We start from the raw sequence: 20918 nt of genomic DNA on the forward strand, positions 1-20918 counted from the left end.
ATTAGACAACTACTACTCTAGGTTGTACTGTACTGTCATTGGTCCAGACATTAGACAACTACTACTCTAGGTTGTATTGTACTGTCATTGGTCCAGACCATTAGACAACTACTACTCTAGGTTGTATTGTACTGTCATTGGTCCAGACCATTAGACAACTACTACTCTAGGTTGTATTGTACTGTCATTGGTCCAGACCATTAGACAGCTACTACTCTAGGTTGTTTCCAGGAACATGTGTGGAGAACAAGACGTAGTCAAACTCTTCAATCACTCATACACACCTTATCTCACTGTGTCATTATACTGTAGTGACCGACAGCAGTGGGCTGTGACAGAGGATGTTGTCCCCCTCCCCCACACGGGTGCCGTGGGTCAGCAGCTCCTCTACTGTGGTCCAGTCATCCAGCAGTGTATGGTTCCTCAGACGGCTCTGCTTCCTGTGGCTGAGCTCCAGCACTGTGCTGCAGCCTCCTCCAGGGCCCTCTGCACCTCCTTGCCCCCCTGCACCCCCTGTTCCTCCAGCCCCGTCCTCTGCTGCTCCCTCAGGCCCACCACGGCTCAGCTTCCTCTGCCTTTGCTCCCGGGCCAACGCCAGGTGGCGCCGGCGCTCCGTCCTACTCCAGTAGCGGCCTGCCCAGACATCCCCACGGGCCTCCTCGTCCGTGGTGACCTCACTGCGCTCGTCAGCCAGCCGGGAGGCCCTGGCCTTCAGGAGCTGGTTCCTCACTGCCCGGGGGTTCCCAGAAAGACCCTTCCTGGAGCGGGCAGAGAGCCCGTCCAGCGTGCTGTAGAGGGGGCCGCAGGGGCCGTCTGCTTGGGGCCAGTCCCCACCTATTTGAGGATGTCCCAGTGTTGCAAACTGACGCCAGTCTGCTAGCTGCTTCCCAGGCTGTTTCCTTGAGGGACTCTTGGAAAGACACTGTTTCTGACTGTTATAGTCCTCACTCGCCATACTGCCTCTGTTGTCCTCCACATATAGGCCTTGCCAGGGGCCTTCCACATGGCTGCTCTGATGCTTCCTCTTCTCAATGATGTCTGTGTTGAACCCCCTGTTGTATTGTCCTGTGCCAGAGTTCTCAGTGGGTACGGCTAGGTGGTTTGGGTTGCTGGGCAGTTGTCTGTCTATGTGTCTATATATCTCTATGGCATTGTTCCCAGAGGGCAGGGCAGGGTGACTGGCTCGTCTCCTGTCTGATAAGTCATGCACAGTGTGGCTGCGGCTTGGGAGGTCCTCGGAGGAGTGCTGGTTCAGCATCAGCGCTCTCCTCTGGCAGGGTTCAGTACGGCAGCTGGAGGCAGTAGACCTGGTGCCATGCCTGGTCTGCTGGGGGCTCATGGCTTTGCGGACCTGAATGGAGCTACCACCCATGGTGCACTGGTGGCTCATGAAAGTGTGAGCTCCATCTGGAGCCCTGCCTGTCTGGAGGTCACAGGTCAGGGTCTCAGGGATGGACTCCAGGTCCCAGCGAGACTTTGATCTCTTGTCCCGTGGAACCACGCGGCTCCGGTAGTTGTGGATCCTCCCATCTATAATCTTCTGGAAGTGGCGGAACTCCCGTGTGCTGACGCTGTGGAATCCAGAGTCACTGACCTCTGAGGAGAGGAGGGACTCAGAGGAGGGAGAGCTGCCCCGGCTGGTGTGTCCTGGTGGGGAGGACATAGGGGCCTCTACCCCCTCCTCTGTCTCTGGGTCAGACGGGTCCCCCTGGTGGAGGCTGCCGTCGGTGCAGCCCAGGCCGCTGTCAAGCTCGTGCAGGGGCAGGTAGCCCATAGGCCTGTCCAGCCAGTGGCCCTCATACTCGCTCTGAAATAGAGAGGATGGAAGACACAATGAATGCCATTGGTTGTTGTTGCTGTTCATTTTAGGACATATGTGTATATGACTATCATTGTTTTTTATAGTTAGTTGAATGTCTTAGACAAATTACGTATCTTTGAACACATGGTTTATCTACAGTACCTGGCTCAGGAAGCTGCTAGGCTCATCATTATCAGTGTTACAGCAACCAATCAGGCAGCGCTCTGGATCCTAAAACAGTATAGGTAGGTGAACATAAGGAGTGAATTAGATAGATATCAGGGGCCACAAGTCTTAAATAGATATCAGGGACCACAAGTCTTAGATAGATATCAGGGGCCACAAGTCTTAGATATCAGGGACCACAAGTCTTCGTTATCAGGGACCACAAGTCTTAGACATCAGGGACCACAAGTCTTAGATAGATATTAGGGGCCACAAGTCTTAGATGGATATCAGGGGCCACAAGTCTTAGACAGATATCAGGGACCACAAGTCTTAGATAGATATCAGGGGCCACAAGTCTTAGATAGATATCAGGAACCACAAGTCTTAGATAGATACCAGGGACTACACGTCTTAGATAGATACCAGGGACCACAACTCTTGGATAGATATCAGGGACCACAAGTCTTAGATATCAGGGACCACAAGTCTTTGATATCAGGGACCACAAGTCTTAGATATCAGAGACCACAAATATTAGATAGCTACCAGGGACCACAAGTCTTCGATATCAGGGACCACAAGTCTTAGATAGATATCAGGGGCCACAAGTCTTAGATAGATATCAGGGGCCACAAGTCTTAGATAGATATCAGGGGCCACAAGTCTTAGATATATATCAGGGACCACAAGTCTTAGATATATATCAGGGACCACAAGTCTTAGATAGATATCAGGGGCCACAAGTCTTAGATATATATCAGGGGCCACAAGTCTTAGATAGATATCAGGGACCACAAGTCTTAGATATCAGGGACCACAAGTCTTAGATATCAGAGACCACAAATATTAGATAGCTACCAGGGACCACAAGTCTTCGATATCAGGGACCACAAGTCTTCGATATCAGGGACCACAAGTCTTAGATAGATATCAGGGGCCACAAGTCTTAGATAGATATCAGGGGCCACAAGTCTTAGATAGATCTCAGGGACCACAAGTCTTAGATATCAGGGACCACGTCTTAGATAGATATCAGGGGCCACAAGAATTAGATATATACCAGGGACCATGTTTTTGATAGATATCAGGGACCACAAGTCAGGGACCACAAGTCTAAGCTACTGAATATAGCAGGGACAACAATTAAAATGTTTTAAAAATGTATGTACTGTGTATATACAGTGCATTCGGAAAGTATTCAGGACCCTTTGCCTTTTCCACATTTTGTTAAGTTACAGACTTATTAAAAACAAAATCTCATCAATCTACACAAGCTATACCTGTATTTGGGAAGTTTCTCATATACTTCTCTGCAGATCCTCTCAAGCTCTGTTGGGTTGGCTGGGGAGAGTCGATTCACAGCTATTTTCAGGTCTTTCCAGAGATGTTCAATCAGGTTCAAGTCCGGGCTCTGGCTGGGCCAATCAAGGACATGCAGAGACTTCATTCAGAGACACTCCTGCATTGTATTGGTTGTGTGCTTAGGGTCGTTGTCCTGTTGGAAGGTGAACATTCACCCCAGTCTGAAGTCCTGAACACTCTGGAGCAGGTTTTCATCAAGCATCTCTCTGTACTTTGCTCGTTCACCTTTCCCTTGATCCTGACTAGTCTCCCAGTCCCTGCCATTAAAAAACATTCCCAGAGCATGATGCTGCCACCACCATGCTTCCCCGTGGGGATGGTGCCAGGTTTCCTCCAGACGTGTTGCTTGGCACTCAGGCCAAAGAGTTCAATCTTGGTTTCATCAGACCAGAGAATCTTGTTTCTCATCGTCTGAGAGTCTTTAGCTGCCTTTTGGAAAACTCCAAGCAGGCTTTCATGTGCCTTTTACTGAGGATTGGCTTCCATCTGGTCAATCTACCATAAAGGCCTGATTGGTAGAGTGCTGCAAAGATGGTTGTCCTTCTGGAAGATTCTCCCATCTCCACAGAGGAACTCTGGAGCTCTGTCAGAGTGACCATCGGGTTCTTGGTCACCTCCCTGACCATGGCTCTTCTCCCCCGATTGCTCAGTTTAGCCGGGCAGACAGCTCTAGGAAGAGTCTTGGTGGTTCCAAACTTCTTCCATTTAAGAATGATGGAGGCCACTGTGTTCTGGGGCGCTTCAGTGCTGCATACATTTTTTGGTACCCTTCCCCAGATCTGTACCTCGACACAATCCTGTCTCGGAGCTCTACGGACAATTCCTTCAACCTCAAGGCTTGGTTGTTGCTCTGAGACGCACTGTCAACTGTGGGACCTTATATAGACAGGTGTGTGCCTTTCAAAATCATGTCCAATCAATTGAATTTACCACAGGTGGACTCCAATCAAGTTGTAGAAACATCTCAAGGATGATCAATGGAAACAGGATGCACCTGAGCTCAATTTCGAGTTTCATAGCAAAGGGCCTGAATACTTATGTAAATAAGGTATTTCTGTATTGCAAACACTTCAAAAAATGTGTTTTCGCTTTGTTGTTATGGGGTACTGTGTGTAGATTGATGCAGATTCTTTTTGCGTTTAATCAATTTTAGAACAAAGCTGTAAAGTAACAAAATGTGGAAAAAGTCAAGGGGTCTGAATACTTTCTGAATGCAATGTATGTATTTCATTTTAACTGACAAATAAAATCAATCAATCATGTACAAAAGCTAGGCTATACTAACATGAAAGCATATAGAATTACTCACGTCAACATACTCTATCCTGTTAAGGTCCTCCAGATTGTAGGCAACACCGGAGAGGTATCCATTGGCTGCGTACATTTCTGGTGGGAGGGGCATGTCATCGTAGTAAGGTCTGGGGAGAATGAGGTCATCACATATGACAACATAGCTTTCACCCCATAGGCATTTCAAGCTGTAATTACTATGTTTTAAACGTTATGTCAGTTCCAGTCAGTGGTTCCATTCAATTCTAATACCACTTCTGTATAATACATCTCACGGCTATACTCTAAATCAGCTATTCTCAACCGGTGTGTAATGACCCAAAGTTTGGTCGCAGGAGGTTTGAATGGGTCACTGGTCGCTGGTGCAAATACAGCATCAGTCAAAAGTATGGATACACATCCTCATTCAAGGGTTTTTCTTTATTTTCACTATTTTGTTTACATTGTAGAATAATATTGAAGACATCAAAACATGAACCCACACTTTCAAATGATCCATTTTTTTTAATTATTTTTTTTTACCTTTATTTAACCAGGCAAGTCAGTTAAGAACAAATTCTTATTAGGTAATAAGCTTCAAGATATCAGAGCAGATATCAGAGCACAAATCAGAATTGGGTCTAGCAACAGTAGATGGGCCACGGTGTACATGCACATTTCCAGATATAATCAATCAGGGCACGGCAGAGGACAGGGAGAGATCTGCAGTGTTGATTTATAGCATTTCAATGTGCATTAGATGACAACAAGATCATATTTTACAGCAATTTCATCAGGTAACATGAACACAAAGCCGGTGAGAGGTGGTTAGAATAGGATGGGAGGCCAAGAGCCTGTGTAACCAATAGAGAGTCAGAGTGAGTCAGAGTCCCGAGTGTGGGAACAAACATAGTCTGTCCCACGGTTGGGTTAACAAGCATGGGGGTGCTCTCTTGCCATTGTTAGGCTCAAGAGTTTTCACACCTCTCTCACCTCACACTTCAGTGCTAATTTCAGTCTGTTTCTTTCCTAGCATCTTGGTAGCTTAGTAGCCTTATTTTTTAAGCTTTATAACAAAATTACCTAGAGATTGTCTTCAAATTTTTGCCTTCGGAAGTAACTTCATACTGAACATCACTCAGTCAGTTTTGCGTTGGTATTTCCATGTTCAGCTGTGTTCCTTCTGCAGGTTTTGGTTTGTTAGAGGTGTTTTTCTTGATAATCCCTGGTAGAAATAGCCCATTCAGGTCATTTTGTCCAAAATCAAGGTTTTAGGTATAGAATTGTGATGTGAAATGAAGATTTTGATGTTGAGGTTAGTATCCCATATAAGTCCATGCAAAATGTTGATCTATTTATCCAACTGTAAATTCTATCTTTTTGCAGAAGAACTCAGGAGCCCATGCTCTCTGTGTCTCTCTGTGTCTCTCTCTCTTCCAGTCATGAAGACTAGGGCCTAATGAATTCATTTCAATTAACTGATTCCCTTGTATGAACTGTAACTCAGCAAAATCTTTGAAATAGTTGCATGTTGTGTTTATATATTTTTGTTCAGTATATATATTGTATGTGAATTGTTTTAAAAAACAGGTAGAAAGTGTATGGAAATTATAATTAACCGACATTGTTTTCACTTCTTCTTTTCTTGATTTACAGTGTTCTCAATATAGAGCTTTTAGCAGCTCTATTTTGGTTGATTTTGTGTTCTCAAACCAATTCATTTATTGACATTCTTCATCAAGGATTTGGGCAACATTTTATTATTGACAATGAAAGAGGTGGGAATGTTGTTCCCTTGTCAAATAACTGCTACATTTACTATCAATTTAGCATTAAAAATAGTTTTTCAGATTGTATTTGACAATTAGCTACAGGTATGTGAATATTGGGTCCAGGACACACCAGCCGGGGCAGCTCTCCCTCCTCTGAGTCCCTCCTCTCCTCAGAGGTCAGTGACTCTGGATTCCACAGCGTCAGCACACGGGAGTTCCGCCACTTCCAGAAGATTATAGATGGGAGGATCCACAACTACCGGAGCCGCGTGGTTCCACGGGAGAAGAGATCAAAGTCTCGCTGGGACCTGGAGTCCATCCCTGAGACCCTGACCTGTGACCTCCAGACAGGCAGGGCTCCAGACGGAGCTCACACTCTCATGAGCCACCAGTGCACCATGGGTGGTAGCTCCATTCAGGTCCACGAAGCCATGAGCCCCCCACAATTATTTTTAGCTATGCTAATATTGCGTTTAGATATGTGAATATTGGGTCCAGGAGCAGACAGGACATCTGGCATATTGGGCAAATGCCAGATCGACTGGTCTATTTTTAGCCTGTCGGGCCTGTCTAAATTGTATTTTGTTTTTCAACAAAACGATCATTATCTGGCTAATAATGGGGAGAAAAATTGTCCGGTGTGTGGTCCCAGTCCGCCCCTGATTGGGTCTCGACTGAGACAACCTGGTTCAATTCAGAACCAGTTGAGAATCCCTGGTCTAAATTACAAAACCCAGAGCCTCAATCGCTGTACTTCACTGATTCAATATAACTGGGTTACTATTAATCTCCCCTTCGTTACACATACATACACAAGCAGATGAAGAGACAGAGAACCACTACAGAGGCCCAAACCGAGCAGCACGTACCCAGGAGCGTAGGCACCAAGGCTGGGTCCAGCCCCCTCCACCACCCCTAGGGCCCTCAGAGCCTCCCAGGATGGCCTCTCCATCTGGATACCGCAGTCTGACATTGGGTACTGGGAGTGATGAGCTCTTCTCCCTCTCCTGTGTCGTCCCTCAATCTGCATCGTGATTGGCTGCTCATAGCTGTCCCCCATGAAATGCAACGCCTCTCGGCGGCTGAGCTGGGACAGGTCATGCCCTTTGACCTGGGAGACAGGTGAACATACAGGGTCAGATTAAAAGGATTTCAAGTGGTTGAGTTCTGCTTGTTAATGTCCATGTTTTGTTTGTTTCATGCAGATATATATTCTCGTATGTCTGTTTAATCTTTTATTAGATGGTTGATGCAATGTACTGTATGTGTGTAGCCCAAGTGCAATCTAACAAAATCAGTAGGCTTTTGTTGTGGGAAAGATAGTAGAGTATCAACACTTTCAGGTTTGGAAGCAGTAGACATAACTGTCAGAAGATAGTTCATTAGTTTATTGTTATGTGAGAAGTCTCATGGGTCCTGAAATGTATGCCAGCTGAGCTCAACACCCCCAATGTGACCCTCTAGCCATACATTCTGGCTCGTCTGAAAGCTTTGTGCTCAACAAAACCCTAGAGATCCAAGTCAGGAAGAGCTTTTTCACCCCACTGCACTCTGATAGTAATGCAAGCAGAGAACCTTGCAGTTACAATTTTAATCACTAATGTGTCACAACACAAGTCAGACAATCTGATAAATTATGTCTCACAGCCTAAACACATCTGAGAGTGTTTCTGTCTACTTGTCTGAATGCCAGCCTTTGTCTGTGTGTGTGTGTGTGTGTGTATGTGTGTGTGTGTGTGTGTGTGTGTGTGTGTGTGTGTGTGTGTGTGTGTGTGTGTGTGTGTGTGTGTGTGTGTGTGTGTGTGTGTGTGTGTGTGTGTGTGTGTGTGTGTGTGTGTGTGTGTGTGTGTGTTGTGTGTGTTGTGTGTAAATTGAGGTCATGATGTCTCTCTGAATCTGTCCTCAGACACAGATTTCCACCCTCACCCCCCCAGGTTAAGCAGCCATTACATTAAGCAGCCATCCTATTCTGTCAGGCCACCCATGAACACATTCACCCTCTGGTCATGAATGAGCAACCTTCTCTTTATGCACAATATACAATTATTTTGCTGCATAAGCACAGTATCTGGACCATGGCTGACTGACCAGAGCCTACTGGAGGCAGAGAGAGAGATGAAGAGAGATAAAGAGAAAGAGAGAGAGAGACAGAGAGAGAGAGAGTGCGAGGGGGAAAAAGAGAGAGTGCGAGGGGGAAAGAGAGAGAGAGAGAGACAGAGAGAGAGAGAGAGAGAGGGCAGGAGAGAGAGGGCGAGAGAGAGAAAGAGAGGGCGAGAGAGAGAAAGAGAGGGCAAGAGAGAGAGAGAGAGAGAGAGGGCAGGAGAGAGAGAGAGAGGGCAGAGAGAGAGGCAAGAGAGAGAGAGAGAGAGAGAGAGAGAGAGAGAGAGAGAGAGAGAGAGAGAGAGAGAGAGAGCGAGCGTGTTGGTGACTGGTCGACCTGTCTAGAGGCATCATCTACGTGGCTTCCTCTGAGACCAGAGCAGGTCACCATGACCACCATCAATCACTCTCTTCATAGACATGCTAAAGACCCTCAGTTGCAAACATACACTCATATGAACACACATGACATCATAATATAAATCCACACATACACAACTTCTGCCCCGAGTCTTCAGTGGTGATTACGTAGCCTGCGTATGCTGACTTTGTCAAGGCATGCATGGCAGACAATATGGAAACAGTACAGGCTGCTTTGTCAAGGCATGCATGGCAGACAATATGGAAACAGTACAGGCTGCTTTCTCAAGGCATGCATGGCAGACAAGATGGTAACAGTACAGGCTGCTTTCTCAAGGCATGCATGGCAGACAAGATGGTAACAGTACAGGCTGCTTTGTCAATAAGCACACAAATCCCAAAACAAAGGCACAGGTTGCACACGCACGCACGCAGGCACGCACGCACACACACACACAAAATGTCCACTGTACTCACCCCATTGTCAGCCCACTGGCCCTGTCCAGAGTGTTTACAACCCATGTCTATGTCACTCTGCTGGAGGTCTGGTCGAACCACTTACAGCAGCGGAGGGGGGAGGAGGTGGGGAAGATCCAGCCTGAAGGTAAGATGGAGCTGGACAGCCAGCCCAGATCTTTTGGAGGATGAAGCCAAGGTAGGGGTGCATCAATGCAATCTGTGCCAGAGGGAAGGCAGGCAAAACATGCCCCCCCTCTAAAATGAGGGAGAATGTGATCCTTGTCAGTGCGTGGATGCTGCAGTGCTTGAGAACAGAATGCTGCTGTTACTCGCTTCACTTCTCAGTCAGCCTCTCAGGCTCCACCCACGAACAGACCCTCTCCTCGTGCATATTCAGCATCTGTCACCACCAATGAACCGATCCCTGAGTGTGAAAGAGAGGGAGGGCCAAGGATTGTATTGGTTCAAGGGATCAGCAGTCAAACATTCATTAATTTATTAAATCTTCCCCAGTGTTTTTACCATCTGTTAAATCTTTCCCACTCAACAACGCCAATAGGGTAGATTGGTCTCATCTCATGATTTAATCTTTCTCTCTCTCTCTCTATCCCTCTCTCTCTCTCTCTCTCTCTCAATTCAATTCAATTCAATTCAAGGGCTTTATTGGCATGGGAAACATGTGTTAACATTGCCAAAGCAAGTGAGGTAGACAACATACAAAGTGAATATATAAAGTGAAAAACAACAAAAATTAACAGTAAACATTACACATACAACAGTTTCAAAACAGTAAAGACATTACAAATGTCATATTATATATATATATATATATATATATATATATATATATATATATATATATATATATATAACATACACAATGTACAAATAATTAAAGGACACAAGATAAAATAAATAAGCATAAATATGGGTTGTATTTACAATGGTGTTTGTTCTTCACTGGTTGCCTTTTTCTCGTGGCAACAGGTCACAAATCTTGCTGCTGTGATGGCACACTGTCACCCAGTAGGTATGGGAGTTTTTCAAAATTGGATATGTTTTCGAATTCTTTGTGGATCTGTGTGATCTGGGGAAATATGTCTCTCTAATATGGTCATACATTGGGCAGGAGGTTAGGAAGTGCAGCTCAGTTTCCACCTGAGCACATAGCCTGTCTTCTCTTGAGAGCCATGTCTGCCTACGGCGGCCTTTCTCAATAGCAAGGCTATGCTCACTGAGTCTGTACATAGTCAAAGCTTTCTTAATTTTGGGTCAGTCACAGTGGTCAGGTATTCTGCCGCTGTGTACTCTCTGTGTAGGGCCAAATAGCATTCTGTTTGCTCTGTTTTTTGTTAATTCTTTCCAATGTGTTAAGTAATTATCTTTTTGTTTTCTCATGATTTGGTTGGGTCTAATTGTGCTGTTGTCCTGGGGCTCTGTAGGGTGTGTTTGTGTTTGTGAACAGAGCCCCCTTAGGGGACTCTTCTCCAGGTTCATCTCTCTGTTTGTGATGGCTTTGTTATGGAAGGTTTGTGAATCGCTTCCTTTTAGGTGGTTGTAGAATTTAATGGCTCTTTTCTGGATTTTGATAATTAGTGGGTATCGTCCTAATTCTGCTCTGCATGCATTATTTGGTGTTTTACGTTGTACACGGAGGATATTTTGCAGAATTCTGCGTGCAGAGTCTCAATTTGGTGTTTGTCCCATTTTGTGAAGTCTTGGTTGGTGACCATAAAGGGCAATGGGCTCTATGACTGATTCAAGTATTTTTAGCCAAATCCTAATTGGTATGTTGAAATTTATGTTTCTTTTGATGGCATAGAATGCCCTTCTTGCCTTGTCTCTCAGATCGTTCACACCTTTGTGGAAGTTACCTGTGGCGCTGATGTTTAGGCCAAGGTATGTATAGTTTTTGTGTGCTCTAGGGCAACAGTGTCGAGATGGAATTTGTATTTGTGGTCCTGGTGACTCGACCTTTTTGGAACACCATTATTTTGGTCTTACTGAGATTTACTGTCAGGGCCCAGGTCTGACAGAATCTGTGCATAAGATCTAGGTGCTGCTGTAGGCCCTCCTTGGTTGGTCAGATTCAGCAAACAGCAGACATTTGTCGGATTCTAGCCCGGGTGGCAGACTTTTCTAGTGCCCGCGCCAGTTCGTTGATATATATGTTGAAGAGGTGGGGAGTTTAACCCCACGACCCTGTGTGAAGAAATGTGTGTGTTTTGCCACATTTGCACACTTGTTGTTTGTGTACATGGATTTTATAATGTCATATGTTTTACCCCCAACACCACTTTCCATCAGTTTGTATAGCAGACCCTCATGCCAAATTGAGTCTTTTTGAAATCAACAAAGCATGAGAAGACTTTGCCTTTGTTTTGGTTTGTTTGGTTGTCAATTAAGGTTGCAGGGTGAATACTGGTCTGTTGTACGGTAATTTGGTAAAAAGCCAATTTGACATTTGCTCAGTACATTGTTTTCATTGAGGAAATGTTTATGTTAATAATAATGCAGAGGATTTTCCCAAGGTTACTTGACACATATTCACGGTAGTTATTGGGGTCAAATTTGTCTCCACTTTTGTGGATTGGGGTGATCAGTCCTTGGTTCCAAATATTGGGGAAGATGCCAGAGCTAAGTATGATGTTAAAGAGTTTTAGTATAGCCAGTTGGAATTTGTTGTCTGTATATTTGATCATTTCATTGAGGATTCGACACCACAGGCCTTTTGGGTTGGAGGTTTATTTTGTCCTGTAACTCATTCAATGTAATTGGAGAATCCAGTGGGTTCTGGTAGTCTTTAATAGTTGATTCTAAGATCTGTAGTTGATCAATATGTTTTGCTCTTTGTTCTTTGTTATAGAACCAAAAAGATTGGAGAAGTGGTTTACCCAGACATCTCCATTTTGGATAGATAATTCTTCGTGTTGTTGTTTGTTTAGTGTTTTCCAATTTTCCCAGAAGTGGTTAGAGTCTATGGATTCTTCAATTGCATTGAGCTGATTTCTGACATGCTGTTCCTTCTTTTTCCGTTGTGTTTCTGTATTGTTTTAGTGATTCACCATAGTGAAGGCGTAGACTCAGGTTTTCCGGGTCTCTATGTTTTTGTTGGACAGGTTTCTCAATTTCTTTCTTAGATTTTTGCATTCCTCATCAAACATTTGTCATTATTGTTAATTTTCTTCGGTTTTCTATTTGAGATTTTTAGATTTGATAGGGAAGCTGAGAGGTCAAAATACTGTTAAGATTTTCTACTGCCAAGTTTACACCTTCACTATTACAGTGGAACGTTTTACCCAGGAAATTGTCAGATTTGTTGTTGCCTAATTGTTTTTGGTAGGTTTCCAAACTGCATTCCTTCCACCTATAGCATTTCTTAATGTTACTCAGTTCCTTTGGCTTTGATGCCTCGTGGTTGAGTATTGCTCTGTTTTAGACTGTGATTTTGCTGTGGTCTATAGGGGTGTTAGTGGACTGAGAACGCTCTGAGAGATTCTGGGTTTCAGTGATAAAATCTACAGCTCTCTCTCTCTCTCTCTCTCTCTCTCTCTCTCTCTCTCTCTCTCTTTACCGCACCTGCTGTCTCGACCTCTGAATGTTTGACTACGAAAGCCAACTAACGTTTACTCCTGAGGTGCTGACCTGTTGCACCCTCTACAACCACTGTGATAATTAGTTGACCCTGCTGGTCATCTTGAAGAAGGATCTAGCCTTAATGGCCATGTACTCTTAAAGTGTCCCCCTGGCACAGCCAGAAGAGGATCTCCCCCCCCAGAGCCTGGTTCCTCTAGGTTTCTTCCATGTTCCCTGGTTTTCTACTGAGTTTTTCCTAGCCACATTGCTTGCACTTTTGAGTTCATGTGCTGGGTTCCTGTATAAGCACTTTGTGACTTTGTGACAATGTAAAAAGGGCTTTATAAATCTATTTCATAGATTGATGTCAAGGAGTAGTCCCATATCAAAGTGCCACTATGTTGGTTCATCACATTTTTAAGGTTTAAGGTATAAAGGGAAGAGTGTTAGCAAACAAATCTCTAACTATCGTGTTTATGCATTCAAGTAGCCAACCCTTGACAACGATTTGGGTTTGGAATGCTGGGGAATTGTGTTAATTATGGAACAGAGTTGGGTTTGGAATGCTGGGGAATTGTGTTAATTATGGAACAGAGTTGGGTTTGGAATGCTGGGGAATTGTGTTAATTATGGAACAGAGTTGGGTTTGGAATGCTGGGGAATTGTGTTAATTATGGAACAGAGTTGGGTTTGGAATGCTGGGGAATTGTGTTAATTATGGAACAGAGTTGGGTTTGGAATGCTGGGGAATTGTGTTAATTATGGAACAGAGTTGGGTTTGGAATGCTGGGGAATTGTGTTAATTATGGAACAGAGTTGGGTTTGGAATGCTGGGGAATTGTGTTAATTATGGAACAGAGTTGGGTTTGGAATGCTGGGGAATTGTGTTAATTATGGAACAGAGTTATTTTGGAATGCTGGGGAATTGTGTTAATTATGGAACAGATTTGGGTTTGGAATGCTGGGGAATTGTGTTAATTATGGAACAGAGTTGGGTTTGGAATGCTGGGGAATTGTGTTAATTATGGAACAGAGTTGGGTTTGGAATGCTGGGGAATTGTGTTAATTATGGAACAGATTTGGGTTTGGAATGCTGGGGAATTGTGTTAATTATGGAACAGAGTTGGGTTTGGAATGCTGGGGAATTGTGTTAATTATGGAACAGAGTTGGGTTTGGAATGCTGGGGAATTGTGTTAATTATAGAACAGAGTTGCAGGGTCTAATAATGTGTGCAGGAGGAGAGGGGATAATGTAAGAAACATTAACGATGGTTAAGGAGTTATCATTGTAAACTCCAAGGAGAGAAAGGGCATAAACACACAGATCCACACATTCCTTCACTGACTCACACCCCTAGGAGTTCAGTTTGCAGTGGAGGTGCACCTCTAATGCATAGCGAGGGAAACACTGGTGTGTGTGTCGGTTTGTCGATGTGTTTTACATTTTTTATCAAGTCTGTTATTAAGAACAAATTCTTATTTACAATGACAGCCTAGGAACAGTGGGTTAACTGCCTTGTTCAAGGACAGAACGACCGATTTTTACCTTGTCAGCTCGGGGATTCGATCTGCAACCTTTCGGTTACTGGCCCAACGCTCTAACCACTAGGCTACCTGTTGCCCCGATGTGTGTGCGAGTGCGTGTGTGTGTCGGTGTTTCTCGGTGTGTGTGTGTGTGTGTGTGTGTGTGTGTGTGTGTGTGTGTGTGTGTGTGTGTGTGTGTGTGTGTGTGTGTGTGTGTGTGTGTGTGTGTGTGTGTGTGTGTGTGTGTGTGTGTGTGTGTGTGTGTGTGTGTGTGTGTGTGTGTGTCGGTGTGTCGTTGGGCGTGTGTTTTGGTGTGTGTGTTTCGGTGTGTGTGTTTCGGTGTGACAGAGGATCATGTGTGTAGTTTCTAAGATTGTTCTGTTCACCGATCATTTCCTGTTGTAGATGTTTAGTCCATTAGTTTGAGGGATAACGAAAGTGAAATAGATCAGTTATAGGCAGCCTAGCTGTTTCTGAGAACAGAGTGCTTTTGTTTCGAGGAGAGGAGCTAGAAGGATAGATAAAGAGGTAAAATACATCAGCTTTTGAAGGAGGGGGAGGGAGGGAGGGAGAGAGAGACGGCACACTAGTTCATGTCATTACGTCCTCCCTCCCTGCTCTTCCTCCCTCCCAGATCCTCCTCCCTCCCAGATCCTCCTCCCTCCCTGCTCTTCCTCCCTCCCAGATCCTCCTCCCTCCCAGATCCTCCTCCCTCCCAGATCCTCCTCCCTCCCAGCTCCTCCTCTCTCCCAGATCCTCCTCCCTCCCAGATCCTCCTCCCTCACAGATCCGCCTCCCTCCCAGATCCTCCTCCCTCCCAGATCCTCCTCCCTCCCAGCTCCTCCTCTCTCACAGATCCTCCTCCCTCCCAGATCCTCCTCCCTCCCAGCTCCTCCTCTCTCACAGATCCTCCTCCCTCCCAGATCCTCCTCCCTCCCAGCTCCTCCTCTCTCACAGATCCTCCTCCCTCCCAGATCCTCCTCCCTCCCACAGCTCCTCATCTCTCTAAACCACAGCTATAGTCAGCAGGGGCTGTCCTGCTGTCCCCTCTCACAAAGCTTGACTTTGCTCTGTTTTTCGGTCACTAGGGCTCTCTGCATCCACTACTGCTGTCTGTCTGTATTAATATCTCTCGGTATATTTCATATGTAAATGCCGGCGTAGAGGCGTTCTGTGTGGTAGTTTAAGTGTGCCTGGTATTCCCCTGTCCAGTTGGTGCAGTCAGTGTTCTAGAATTAGCTACTGTATCACACCTAGAGTCTCTCTCTCTCCTCTCCCCCCCCCTCTCTCTCTCTCTCTCTCTCCCTCTCTCTCTCTCTCTCTCTCTCTCTCTCTCTCTCTCTCTCTCTCTCTCTCTCTCTCTCTCTCTCTCTCTCTCTCTCTCTCTCTCTCTCTCTCTCTCTCTCTCTTTGATTATGATTAATTAAAGTCCTTGTGCACACACCCGTTAGTACAGGTATAGACGCTCACTTTAACAACTGACAGGGTTGGTTTCCTGCTAATGTCAGTGATGGGAGAAACCCAAAACATTTCACATCCTATTACCGGGAGAAAGTCATGCATTGTGATGTAATGTGACATTTCAGTGCCTGGTCTCTTAAAGCTGAGATCCACGTAATGTGAAACAGCACCACTGGTCGCCCCAGGCACATTTTGTTTTGGTTTTTTGTTCTATTTTTTTTTTAAACGTGACAGAGGATCATGTGTGTAGGGTTGCACATTTTGGAGAATATTCAGAGGTGGAAACTTTCCGTGGGAATTAACGGGAATTAATGGGAATATATGGGAATTAACAAAAGTATATACAAATGAATATTAATATTTAAATGTAGATGTTTTCTTGCATTGGATATATTTACCATAGCATATAGAGACATAAATGGAAACCTTTTACCTTCTCATAAGTAGACATAATTGCAAATGATTAAATCCTTCGAATAGAAATAAAAAACACAATTTAGTTACGAATGGAAATTTAATTAAATTAGTTGACTCTTCACATGGGATGATTTCACTGAACAACAAAAGAAAGGGAATATAGAATGATCCATCGCATCTCCCAAAATCTTTCCAACATACATCTGTAAAATGATAGTCTAGAAACTAAAGCTTTGGTTGTCTTCCTCTCAGGCTTCCATGTCTTCTCCCTGGACCTCCTCAATGTCCACCTCTTGAACATCAGACTCTGAGGCCTCATCTTCCCTGTCACTTTCCAACCTTGTTGAGGATGACTTGTTGTCAGGTTCAAAATCCTCAAATTTGCCCGGATGGCCACCAATTTTTCAACCCTTGCATTGGTCAGCCGGTTGCGTGCTTTGGTGTGTGTGTTCCCAAACAAGGACCAGTTGCGCTCCGAGGTGGCTGATGTTGGTGGGATTTGTAGGATGAGGGAAAAGAGCCTCAGATCCACAAAGTCCCTTCCACCAGGTGGCTGATGAGATATGTTGACACGACTGCCATATTGCATCTCCATCCCAAAGCCCGTAGCTTGGAAGTGTACTTCACCAGACTGCCAAGAACCTTACCCTCATCCAGGCCAAGGTGGCGAGACACAGTAGTGATGACGCCATAGGCCTTGTTGATCTCTGCACCAGACAGGGTGCTCTTGCCAGCAAACTTCTGACTCCAACATGTCCAGTTGAAGTCAGAAGTTTACATACACCTTAGCTAAATACATTTAAACTCAGTTTTTCATAATCCTGATAATTAATCCTAGTAAAAATTCCCTGTTTTAGGTCAGTTAGGATCACCCTTTATTTTAAGAATGTGAAATCGAGGAATAATAGAAGAAAGAATTATTTATTTGAGCTTTTATTTCTTTCATCACATTCCCAGTGGGTCAGAAGTGTACATACAATCAATTAGTATTTGGTAGCATGGCCTTTAAATTGTTTATCTTGGGTCAAACGTTTTGGTTTTCCACAAGCTTAATTTGGGTGAATTTTGGCCCATTCCTCCTGACAGAGCTGGTGTAACTGAGTCAGGTTTGTAGGCCTCCTTGCTCGCACATGCATTTTCAGTTCTGCCCACAAATGCTCTATAGGATTGAGGTCAGGGCTTTATGATGGCCACTCCAATACCTTGACTTTGCTGTCCTTAAGCCATTTTGCCACAACTTTGGAAGTATGCTTGGGTTCATTGTTCATTTGGAAGACCCATTTGCGACCAAGCTTTAACTTCCTGACTGATGTCTTGAGATGTTGCTTCAATATATCCACATAATTTTTCTTCCTCATGATGCCATCTATTTTGTGAAGTGCACCAGTCCCTCTTGCAGCAAAGCACCCCCACAACATGATGCTGCTACCCCCGTGCTTCACGGTTGGGATGTTCTTCGGCTTGCAAGCCTCCCCCTTTCTTCTCCCAACATAACAATGGTCATTATGGCCAAACAATTATATTTTTGATTCATCAGACCAGAGGACATTTCTCCAAAAAGTATGATATTTCTCCCCATGTGCAGTTGCAAACCGTAGTCTGGCTTTTTTTATGGCAGTTTTGGCCACACACCTACTGTACTCCACAGCCCTGTAATGCCACACACCTACTGTACTCCACAGCACTGTAATGCCACACACCTACTGTACTCCACAGCACTGTAATGCCACACACCTACTGTACTCCACAGCCCTGTAATGCCACACACCTACTGTACTCCACATCACTGTAATGCCACACACCTACTGTACTCCACAGCACTGTTGTTATGCAGGTGAATGAGGACCCAAAAGCGACAACTGTAATGCCACACACCTACTCCACAGACCTGTATTGCCACACACCTACTCCACAGCACTGTAATGCCACACACCTACTCCACAGCCCTGTATTGCCACACACCTACTCCACAGAACTGTAATGCCACACACCTACTCCACAGAACTGTAATGCCACACACCTTCTCCACGGAACTGTAATGCCACACACCTACTCCACAGCCCTGTATTGCCACACACCTTCTCCACGGAACTGTAATGCCACACACCTACTCCACAGCCCTGTAATGCCACACACCTACTCCACAGAACTGTAATGCTACATGTTCAACCTCGATGCACATGCAACAGTATCTCTTGCACTTTTGACGTTGATTTCACATGAGGCCTATTATACATGATATGCCTAAATACTATTAACCAACAGGAACAATGGTGGCCCTCTTGAAGCATGTGGGAACAGCAGACTGGTATAGGGATTGATTGAATATGTCTGTAAACACACCGGCCAGCTGGCCTGCGCATACTATTAACCACAGGATAATAAATAAACATTTCTTTATATTATTTAACCTCCTGCACATCATGTTATCTGGGACACATCATCATGTTGGTCAAAAATATGCCTCAATTTGGCTCATAAATTGGAAAAATGAAGACACCTGTACGGCTTATGTTAACTCTGAGTGTGTTCGATGAAAACTATAGACTTTTCAATAGTTGTGTGCAGCGTTGTACGCAACAATTTCGGCAAGTGGGTTGATGCCAAAGCGATTTAGAGTTGTTAAACGGAAGTGATGAGTGTGTTTATTTAGCGGTAATATTGTCAAAATTCCGCCTTCAACAACCGTAAGAATTTATCTTAATTCATCTTAATTCACTGTCTTTCCTTTGCGGTACTTCAAACTGTCGTGTTTACCAGCTGAGATAAACTTTTATGAGTTGATTTTACTCCAGGCTCAGATTTAGTCTGGGCAGTGTCTTAACATCATTCTAAAAACTCTGAGCTTTGAGTAAAAAAATAAATAAATAAATAAATAATTCCTACTAAGGCCTTTTCTGAGACGTTTTGTGGATATATGGGCCCAAGTCTCTATCTTTTATGCCTATTAAGTGTTATTATGTGTTTTGTATCATGTGTTTGTGTTCATACAGGTCTTTGTCAGTCTATTCTACAGTAACATCTTTGTTATTGTAATATCAAATCAAATCAAACTTTATTAGTCACATGCGCCAAATACAACAAGTGTATATTGACTTTACCTTGAAATGCTTACTTTTACAAGCCCTTAACCAAGAAGAGTTAAGAAAATATTTACCAAACAAACTGAAGTCCAAAATAAAAAAATTATCAAAAGTAACACAATTAACATAACAATAACGAGGCTATATACAGGGGGTACCGGTACCGAGTCAGTGTGCGGGGGTACAGGTTAGTTGAGGTCATTTGTGCACGTAAGTAAGGGTGAAGTGACTATGCATAGATAATAAACAGCGAGTAGCAGCAGTGTACAAAACAAATGGAGAGGGGGGGTCATTGTAAATTGTCTGGTGGCCATTTGATGAATTGTTCAGCATCTTATGGCTTTGAGGGTAGAACAGACGTGGACGTTTCACCGCTATGGATTCCAGCTATAAAAAAGCAATATAAAATATAAATATAAAATATAAATCCAGAGACAGAAAGACAAAGTCCTTCAGTTCTGGGTACCGAATGGGGAGGCCGGCCCACCTCCCCCTCAACTAAATCTAATTTCCCTGTGAACGCTGTGGAGGGCTGAGTGTCTAAATGCTCCTCCAGAAATAGCCTCACAGAGAAGTGGTGAATTAATATTTCAGTTGTACTGCTGACTCCAAACCAACCCAGACTGTGCAAGATGTGTTTAGTTTGTTCTCATTTCTCCCCAGCTATAAACATTTTGTTAACGTGACTTAGCATGTTCTCCCCAGCCTTTTGTTAACATGTTCTCCCCAGGTGTAAACTTTTTGTTAACATGTTCTCCCCAGCCTTTTGTTAACATGTTCTCCCCAGGTGTAAACTTTTTGTTAACATGTTCTCCCCAGGTGTAAACTTTTTGTTAACATGTTCTCCCCAGCCTTTTGTTAACATGTTCTCCCCAGGTGTAAACTTTTTGTTAACATGTTCTCCCCAGGTGTAAACCTTTTGTTAACATGTTCTCCCCAGTTGTAAACCTTTTGTTAACATGTTCTCCCCAGCCTTTTGTTAACATGTTCTCCCCAGGTGTAAACCTTTTGTTAACATGTTCTCCCCAGGTGTAAACCTTTTGTTAACATTTTCTCCCCAGGTGTAAACCTTTTGTTAACATGTTCTCCCCAGCCTTTTGTTAACATGTTCTCCCCAGGTGTAAACCTTTTGTTAACATGTTCTCCCCAGGTGTAAACCTTTTGTTAATATGTTCTCCCCAGGTGTAAACCTTTTGTTAACATGTTCTCCCCAGGTGTAAACCTTTTGTTAACATGTTCTCCCCAGGTGTAAACCTTTTGTTAACATTTTCTCCCCAGGTGTAAACCTTTTGTTAACATGTTCTCCCCAGCCTTTTGTTAACATGTTCTCCCCAGGTGTAAACCTTTTGTTAACATGTTCTCCCCAGGTGTAAACCTTTTGTTAACATGTTCTCCCCAGGTGTAAACCTTTTGTTAACATGTTCTCCCCAGGTGTAAACCTTTTGTTAACATGTTCTCCCCAGGTGTAAACCTTTTGTTAACATGTTCTCCCCAGGTGTAAACCTTTTGTTAACATGTTCTCCCCAGGTGTAAACCTTTTGTTAACATTTTCTCCCCAGCCTTTTG

At 44.2% G+C, this 20918-nt stretch overlaps 1 protein-coding gene across 1 annotated transcript; it reads right to left on the reverse strand.

Moving 5' to 3' along the window:
• Positions 1–263: 263 nt before the first annotated feature.
• LOC118375451 (PDZ domain-containing protein 4-like) lies at positions 264–9404 on the reverse strand. The gene is made up of 5 exons (XM_052481690.1): positions 9310–9404; positions 7242–7483; positions 4641–4749; positions 1964–2032; positions 264–1807 (listed from the first exon to the last, which is right to left on the reverse strand). The coding sequence occupies exons 1-5, from the start codon at positions 9352–9354 to the stop codon at positions 302–304; spliced, it is 1971 nt and encodes a 656-aa protein (XP_052337650.1). The 5' UTR covers positions 9355–9404; the 3' UTR covers positions 264–301.
• Positions 9405–20918: the final 11514 nt, after the last annotated feature.

Source organism: Oncorhynchus keta, chromosome 27, assembly GCF_023373465.1.
Source record: "Oncorhynchus keta strain PuntledgeMale-10-30-2019 chromosome 27, Oket_V2, whole genome shotgun sequence".
Classification (NCBI taxonomy): domain Eukaryota; kingdom Metazoa; phylum Chordata; class Actinopteri; order Salmoniformes; family Salmonidae; genus Oncorhynchus; species Oncorhynchus keta.